The sequence below is a fragment of the Zerene cesonia genome, chromosome 11, assembly GCF_012273895.1.
Source record: "Zerene cesonia ecotype Mississippi chromosome 11, Zerene_cesonia_1.1, whole genome shotgun sequence".
NCBI classification, from domain to species: Eukaryota; Metazoa; Arthropoda; class Insecta; order Lepidoptera; family Pieridae; genus Zerene; species Zerene cesonia.
Window position 1 is genome coordinate 7,549,356 of NC_052112.1, and position 9,277 is coordinate 7,558,632.

The following is a 9,277-nucleotide window of genomic DNA, read 5'->3' on the forward strand; positions in this document are numbered from 1 at the left end:
ATTGCTATTTGACATATTATTAAGCATTTATTACCATAAAATGTAGAAAAAGCAAAAAAAAATCAAAACTGAATATTTGATACAGCGATGAGAAAATTGAAGTTAAATCAGAGCCATCTATTAGATCCAAATGAAATATTTTTCGTGCTCTACTAAGCGCCATCTATGTTTCGGTGTTATTACATTTCCACTACGAACTTCGAGTGACCAATCTATACCAGTATATAAGTGTATAATCTATGCTACTACCTGTCTTACGGAATAACTGTAACTTAACTAGCTCTAAACCTGTGCCCTGTGGGTTCGTTTTTAAAGTAGTTTAAAACGCAACCCGTAAATTCATATTTTCAAATAATACTTTATAGAAAATTTATAGAATAATCCTGTGGAATAATTGTATTTTACCTTATTTTCAGAACATCTATAGAGAGATCATTAAATACATACGCAAATATGCCTTTATTTAGTGGACGATGTTATAGTACCGTTAAGTTGATTGGCAAAACCGCTATAATAACTGGGTGTAACACAGGGATTGGAAAAGAAACTGCCCTAGATTTTTACAAAAGAGGTAATTAACATAATATTCATTTACAGTATAAGCACACTCTACAAAGTTATGTTTATGAACTGAATAATCTACTATATAAAAATAAGTCGGGTTTTCCTTCCTGACGCTATAACTCTAGAACGTACGAATCGATTTCCACGGTTTTGCATGCGTTGGAAAGGTCTTCGGTTCTGTGAGGTTTATAGCAAAGAAAATTCAGGAAAAATTTCAACAGAAAATTTTTGGTGGCGAAACGGAGTTCGCCGGGTTTGCTAGTTTGAAATAAATATTACTTATTTAAACTTATAACCCAAGAATGACGTAGCCGGGGTAGATGGGATGAGCTGATACTGTTTTTTATGTGATTTATTATTAAATATGTAATAAATGACCCTAGACAAGAGTACTTTCAAGTAACTATTGCAATTATTGTGTATAAATATTACTTCATTGTATTATCAAAATTATATGTTTGACTTAGAAATTTTTAATGTTCTCACACAGAACTAAGTTGCACAATTGCTATAATTTTAGGTGCTCGAGTAATAATGGCTTGTAGGAACATAGAAAAAGCTGAAGAGGCCAAAAAGGATATTATAGAAGCATGTAATAATTTGACAGATACTGGTAATATTGAAGTACAGAAATGTGACCTCTCTTCCATGCAATCCATAAGAGAATTTTCACAAAAGATCCTCGACAGTGAGCCACAAATTAACATCTTAGTAAATAATGCTGGTGTAATGATGTGCCCAAAGGAGGAAACAGAGGATGGATTTGAAATGCAATTTGGCACAAATCATTTAGCACACTTTCTTTTGACAATGTTGCTGTTACCGAGAATTATTAACAGTAAACCAGCTAGGATAGTAACCGTCTCATCTAGAGCACACACAAGTAAGTGTAAAATACAGTGCACTTGATGTTCTTTTTATTTCATAAATGTTTTGATTAAAAAAATATCTTGTGATGATGTAATTCATACAGTAGAATAAAGATATATCCTATCCTATCCTACTATTATTAGAAATGCAAAAGATTATGAGGATGTTTGTATGTTTGTTACTCTTTCACACAAAAAGTACTGAACCTATTGCAATGAAATTACATACATTAATTGGTACGTAGATTGCTGGACAACTGAAATAACACATATGCAACTTTTGATCCCAATAATTTGTAATACATACACTATATAAAGATATGCCTTGAAAAAAGTTTTAATAAAACAATATAAAGTAATATTTTACAGCTTTTTTTTTTTGTTAATATGAATTCTGTTATGACTCTTCAAATAAGCTGAGATTACAACTCAAAAAGATTAATAAAAACCTCAACATATTGGAAAAGCTTAAAATTTAGGTACTGCGATTTCTGATTAAATAAATTGTTATTTCAAATCTATTTTTTAAATTTAATACTTCTTTTGCAGGATATGACATGAATTTTGATGATCTTAATTACAAGAATAGAAGGTACAATAGCGCTGAAGCATACTCACAAAGCAAACTTGCCAATGTGTTATTTTCTAGGGAATTGGCAAACAAACTAAAGGTAAAGCTTTTTCATCACCATTAACATCATCATCAGCCCATATATGTTCCTACTGCTAGGACACAAGTCTCTTATGAGGGTTCAGGCCACCACACTTGTCGAGTGTGGGCTGGCATTTGTCACATATTATCAAACTTTTTGATTCTTGGACGTGCCAGTTACCTCACTATCTTTTCCTTCACCATTTTGAGATGTGGTGATGTTATCCACTTGTGCAGATAAATTGAAAAATGGAATTATTTCCTGCATGCTTGCCTGGTCTCAAACCCGCCTCTTATTGATGATAAGTTCGAGGTCCTCACCACACAGGCACCATTGCTTTTTAATTCTAATTTATTGGTGTTTTTTGGTGACAGCTTTTGTGTCAAGAAAATTTTTGCTTCAATATTCAGATTGTATCAAAATGTATAATCCTCTTTTAACCTTCTGAGCTATAAGGTTTTATATGATTTGTTTGGCAAGAAAATAACTGCTTTTTTTATAAGAAACATCGGTACAGGTTTTGAGTTGATAAGAAATATGGATTGATTTGGTTATAAGAAATATTGTATTGATTTGGGGATTAACAAAAATTTTCTTTGTGCTCTAGGAACACAACATTGATGGTGTCAACACTTACAGCTTACATCCTGGTGTTATTAAAACTGAGCTAGGTAGACATTTAAATGAGACCCTCTTTAAAGGCTCGAGACAGATAATTGGATTTTTAGTTGGTCCTTTCATGAAGTCACCAGAGCTTGGAGCACAAACTTCTATATACTGCGCAGTAGATGAAAAGTGCGCTAATGAAACTGGTCTTTATTATAGGTAAGATCGTATCATATATTTTCAAAAAAATTTATAATTAGTATTAATAATTGGATATTGATAAAGTTCCATATCACAATTGAAATTTAAGTTGTTGTTAATATACACTTATATTCATATCAATATAAAAAAAACTTAGAATTTAAAGATCTTTTAACAGATTTTAAACGTGATTTATTCATTTTATTAGGTCTCCCAGTGACCAGACTCGCTGTAAAGTGTTTCTCGAAACTTCGAATTAAATAATATAATGAATAAATCCCATTTAAAATCTGTTAAAAAGTCTTTAATTTCTACATTTATAATACTCGCATAAAATCAAACAACAGAAAATACTATCATAAAACTTATAAGTAATGTAATAAAAAATAATAACAACCTCTTTAGGAGAAAGTGAGGGTAGAAATAGCTAATTTAATTCCTATTCCTGTGGCATTGCTGGAATAAAAATATTCTCTCTCCTATGTCCCTTCTGATTCAGTAACCATCTTTGAACCAACAAACCGATTTAGGGGTTTTTTATACAAAAAGAGAGAGAGAAACAGTTGGTCTCACATTTATGATATTAGTAGGGATAATAAATGCCGTGCTTATTTTTCAGTGACTGTGCAGTTACTAGTCCAGATAGAAAAGCTCTGAATGACGAATATGCAAAAAAATTATGGGAACAATCAGTGGAATTAGTAAAACTGGGAGACTACAATCCCTTTACAGCTAGTGACCCTGGAGTAAAGAGTGCAATTTAGTGTAATTTTTTTATTTGACTAATTAAAAATGTATTTATATATTTTACCTTCTGCTTATTAATGCAGGAATATGAACACATAATTGTTATTTGTATATTAAGAACAATTTTTGTTTAGAAATAAGTAAGGAACAAATTATTTTTATATTTAAATTTGATTATATTAATCTTTGTTATCTGAAATATACACGTTTTGTATGTTATGTCTATGTTTCTAATCATTTTTTAATTTTGGTTTTAACATTTTCGATTAATATATTATAAATATCCCTAGTAATGTCTCTTCTTCAACGCCTAAACAACAACCGATTTGGATTAAATTTAATACAGATGTGGTTGGCAAACTGAGAAAGGATATTTCTTTCCTTGACTATGCGGGCGCCAAGCTAGTGTGCTTTAATTGAAAATTAAATCCAGTATATAATGTACAAGTTGAGAATCTTTCGTATACATAAATATAATATTATAAATGCAGAAGCGTCTTGCATTATAAATTGTCTGCATGTTTGTCTCTTCTTTCCACCCTCGACCAATTGAACCAATTGGGTTGAAATGATACAGGGATAGTTGAAGACCCCTTTATTCCGCAAATATGACACAACATACAACCTTTATCACGTGCACTGGTGATTATGCATAGTTCCCGGTAATTGTACATAATAACCGCACTGTCCACATTTACCGTAACGTATACACTAGTAGTAAAAGCAGTGGTGGCTCAGTGGTGAGAACCGTGGACTTCAAAAATCAATAAGTCGGGGTTCGAGACCGGGCGAGCGTACAGGAAATAAATTGATTTTTCAATTTATCTGCACATGTGGATAACATCACCACTGCTTAAAACGGTGAAGGAAAACATCGTGAGGAAACCGGCATTTCCAAGAATCAAAAGTTCGACGACATGTGACATCTGCCAACCCGCACTTGGTCAGCGTGGTGGCTTATGGCCTGAACCCTCATAGGAGGCCTGTGTCCCAGCAGTGGGAACGTGTATGGGCTGATGATCATGATGATGATGCACTAGTAAAGTAACCAAATTTTTATAACGAACTAACTTTTCTGCTCTCCTTTTCCATACATGAATAACATTTATATTAGAATTTAAACGTAACATACCTAATATTAGATACGTCCTCTTGGATCGATGTTCGTGGATGTAATATTATTGTCTGTGAATTGTAAATTGTGATCACAGAACAAATATATTCTCGACGAGATTGTGATCATGTTATGTCAAAGTCAATGTCATTATTTTAAATAATATTCGTGTTTTCCCCGAGATTATTTATTTTTAATTAATTAAAATATATGAACCGTAGCGGTGCACATGTACATTAACAATAACGGTTCAAATAATTGTTATCATTGACCTATAATCCCAAAACCATGTGCTAACTCCGTTGTAAAGTTTATTTAATTAAACAATGTTCATCAAGATCACAAAACATTTCTAGTGATTATTTTGTTACCGTGAACTACAACTGTTAATCATGGAATACGATAATGATGAGAATACTTGGCGAAGATCTTCAACACCAAAGTTTAAACAATCGACTTGCAAATCAATTCCTAGAAGGTCGACAACTACTGCGGTTGTTGTCCTTGGGCTTGCAGTTCTGAGTTGTTTGTTAGGTTACTGTGTATTAAGCGAAACTTTACCTTACGAATCGAAAACTTTGCGTCTTGTTATAATTGTAAGTAAAGGAATTTTAGATTGTTTTTCAAACGGCTTTATTTCTACAATGTTTTATGTTACGATGTAAATTTTTCAATTTCAGTTATTCCGTCACGGAGCTAGAGCACCAGTATCTAGTTATAATAGTGACCCATTTAAAAACTATCAATGGCCAGATGGACTGGGAAGCTTAACAAATGCAAGTAAAATATTAAATATAATAATAATAGTAACAAATAACAGATTTATATTTTGTGCTAACTTACAATAAAATTTATCGTATCAATCAAGCTTTATTATATGAATATTTTTCTATATACAGGCTGGCAAACTGCAACTGTATGAGTTGGGAAGGAAATACCGCAGTTATTATGCCAATTTTATCCCAGAAGAGTACAATGAGAAGGATATCTATGTGCGCAGCAGTGACTCTTCTAGGTGTATGATGAGCGCATACACATTCTTGGCTGGCTTGTACCCTCCTTCTGACAGGCAAATGTGGCACCCTGAAATTATGTGGCAGCCCATCCCTGTTCACTCCTTACCAAGAGAAATTGATAATGTTAGTAGAATTTTGGAGTAAGATTTATCATACATATTCTGTACTATTGCATGTAAAATAAGAATTGACTTATATTATAGCTTCATAAAATACATTGAAGTGCATTTATGAATTGATGCGATGTAAATGCATGAAGTGAAGTGCCTCATTAAACATTGTATTATTTTGTTCTTAATTACTGTTTGTTAGAAAATATACCAATAACAATATTTCCAGATAGTAGCAGCAACAAAACCTTGTAAATCATGGAAGAGAATGTATGAAGAGTTATTGACTGAAAAGAATTCTGATGCTAAATACACTGAATTATTTGATTATTTAAGTAAACATACAAATCAAAGCATGCGGAGTGTTCTCAATGTGGATTACTTGTACAGTACACTACACACTCAACAAGAAGCAGGGCTGAAACTGCCAGAATGGACAAAAAATGTATTTCCTATCAAAATGAGACAACCATTTATGCTGAGTTTGGCTTTATTATCATATAATGAATCATTGCAGAGACTACACACTGGTAAGAATTATGATTTAGATAAAAACTAGTACCATACTAGTTTTTACTTATTATGTAATGTCCTTTATATTTTTTTTTGTAAAGAATTGATAATTAACTATGTTAATTTTATGGACATTGTGTCCTTAAATGTGCACTTATTACCAAAACAAAAATATATTAAAAATAATTAAATTGTGTCTGAGGGTAGGGCACATAGTAGTGATTAATTTACTTACTATCATTAAACCAAATAATGTGTAAACTTTTATAAAAATTATTGAAATATTTTGTTCTATGTGATATTTTTAGGACCACTGCTGGGAAAAATAAGGTCACACTTGCAAGAAGCAGTTACACATATAAATATGGACAGGGCATTATATGTATATTCGGCACATGATGTCAATATGGTGTCGCTTATGAGATCTCTGGGATTCACAGAATTGTTGGAACCAGAGTATGGAGCTAGTATTGTTGTAGAGCTGCACGAAGAAGTGGAACAGGATACATTTTTTATCAAGGTAATTAATTGAATCTGTACTGTTGCCTCCCATCAATTTTTTGATAGTGGGTTAGTTAGTATCTTTTGCCTTTATTATTAATGAATAGATGAAACTCTTATAAGTACAATTTTGCACTGTAAATTACAATAAAGTTATTCAATATGTTCTTATTTACAATTAGAATCAGAGAGTAAAGGTGGTCATAACTTGAAATAAATTATGTATTATCACTAAAAAACTTGTTTGTGGAATATATTTTTGAAGTGACTACGTAGCAAAGATTTCATTGTGATAATTTTATGAAATCTTTCTTAGTTGAAAAAATTATTTCTCTGTTGTTATTTAAATTAATTAATTTTCAGCTTTTCTACCGAAACAATACAAAAGTAGAGGTCCCCATGGAATTGAAAATACCATTCTGCAATGAGCCCTGTACCTATGATAGATTTATTGAACATCTTGGGACACTAATACCATCTGATTGGGAATCTGAATGTCAAAATTAGACTCTAGATAAGTGTTTTTTTTTACATCTTTTATAAGACCCTACTAGTTTTATGCATGTTCTTATATCAATATCTAATGATAAATGTTATAGTTACCTGTGATGAATTATGTAGTCAAACAATAATTTATCTTTGCCAAATTACTCTATATAATACTCAAGAAATTGGAAATTTTATTCTGAGATTAATAAATACATGTTTAAAAAAGTCAATATTCCTCATAGCCATATTTAGAAAAGAGGAAAGTTCCAATGTCTCATAGCCAAAGTCTTATTCCTCCGTGGGAAAAAGACAGCTAGGGTCATCAAGTACCATTGTTTAACCACTCCGGAATTAGTGCTTCTTTAAGACATCCTGGTATTCCTCCAGATCTTTATTTTAACAGTTTGCAATATAATTGTTTAGCCTAGAATAATATTATAAATTGTACTTTGAGATATTTATTTACAGGAGATGAAGTAATACCAAATTATTTATTTTTATGTGGATAAGCTGTGGTTCCTTTCGGATTCTTCAGTTAGCCTCAGATTATTTTCTAATGAAGTTCGAATTAAGTCTCTGCCGCCTTTTAAACTTGAATTTTTTCATTTGAAAAAATTTCCCTGTACAATAAATTATGTACAATATGTCATTGGATGACTTATTAAATTATAAAAATAAAGAAAATTATGAGATTATTATCTTGTTTTGTAGTAGCTATTTCCTAAACTTACAGTATCAAAAATTTACAATTTATTTAAAGTTTAGACAATAGTTTTGTGATAGTGAAATGACTCAAGTAACAAGTACCCATGTTTAAATTTTTGCTTGAAGTTTGGACTGGTATGTTACCAATGCCATAACATATGAAGTAGATTATGATTTTCCAATTTTCTATGAAATCCTGCAACAAGACATTCCACATATTTTCTTACTGCAATATACAATAAAGTTAATAACAGCTATTTTTATCACCTTCTTCACTTTTTTCTATTAAATAATACTTATAAATGTTGTGTACAGATATATTACTAAGCATTTTATAATGTTGCCCAAAATGTTTTATTGTATTTCATTAAGAAATTGTCTCAATCGACTGATTTTCTTCTATTAATTATTCAATTTCTTAAAAATTTGTATAATATTAATGTTGTTTAATACATGATATTTAGGTTAAGATTTATCTTAATAAAATCTGTGTTATGATCATTAATAATGACATAAAACCAAAATGGGCTAAGAACTAAACGTGGGATAGGTATTAGCTGTCAGTTGTTATTTTTTTAACTAGGAACATAAAATGTATTGTGCTTGTTTGTCTCTTTACCTTCTCATTTTGATTCGTGTTTACGACTAATATGGGCTCAATTTTCGATACTGCTTTCAATACTATGTAAGTATTTGATTGTAATTTGACCTACCTATCCCTATCCTATATATTGTAAGCAATTACTATTTTTAACCCGCGGCGTCACAGTTCACACGCGTGGTACCCGAATCCGCGTAGCGTAATCCAGATTACAATTATCTATATCTGTACCAAACATCATACACATACGATAAGCTGTTTATCGTAAAAGAGTGACAAACATCCATGCATCTATCCATATTTACAAACATTCGCGATTAGAATATTAGTAGGTCTACTAACTAGGATATTGGGCAACAAATGGTTTTATGTTATTCAATGACTTTTATTGTGTAAAGATTTTATGTCAACGTATTATATGTGGTTATGAATAAAATGTTTGTGAAATCAATAATAGAGAATTTAATTTGATCACCTCCTTAGTATGTTAAGTGATTAGTGCTCGAACGTGGAACCAAGAGGTACTTGGATTTTATTTCTGGTTACCAAAAGACTTGATACGCAAGGCCTGTCATCTACTTGTCCGTA

The 9,277-nt window shown here is 31.3% G+C and overlaps 2 protein-coding genes across 3 annotated transcripts; both read left to right on the plus strand.

Moving 5' to 3' along the window:
- The first annotated feature begins 242 nt into the window (after nt 1-242).
- On the plus strand, nt 243-3,859 carry LOC119830158 (retinol dehydrogenase 13-like). Of its 2 annotated transcripts, none has more exons than XM_038353060.1 (6): nt 243-333; nt 417-571; nt 1,085-1,447; nt 1,983-2,104; nt 2,694-2,911; nt 3,513-3,859. In XM_038353060.1, the coding sequence occupies exons 2-6, from the start codon at nt 454-456 to the stop codon at nt 3,655-3,657; spliced, it is 966 nt and encodes a 321-aa protein (XP_038208988.1). In that variant the 5' UTR covers nt 243-333; nt 417-453; the 3' UTR covers nt 3,658-3,859. The 2 variants fall into 2 exon arrangements, with proteins under 2 accessions (XP_038208988.1, XP_038208989.1); XM_038353061.1 differs by having other exon boundaries at nt 249-301.
- A 1,032-nt stretch (nt 3,860-4,891) lies between these two features.
- Nucleotides 4,892-9,141, plus strand: LOC119830234 (prostatic acid phosphatase-like). Its single transcript, XM_038353171.1, has 6 exons — nt 4,892-5,350; nt 5,435-5,530; nt 5,654-5,893; nt 6,110-6,410; nt 6,702-6,913; nt 7,258-9,141. Exons 1-6 carry the CDS (start codon nt 5,147-5,149, stop codon nt 7,399-7,401), a joined length of 1,197 nt encoding a protein of 398 aa, XP_038209099.1. The 5' UTR covers nt 4,892-5,146; the 3' UTR covers nt 7,402-9,141.
- Nucleotides 9,142-9,277: the final 136 nt, after the last annotated feature.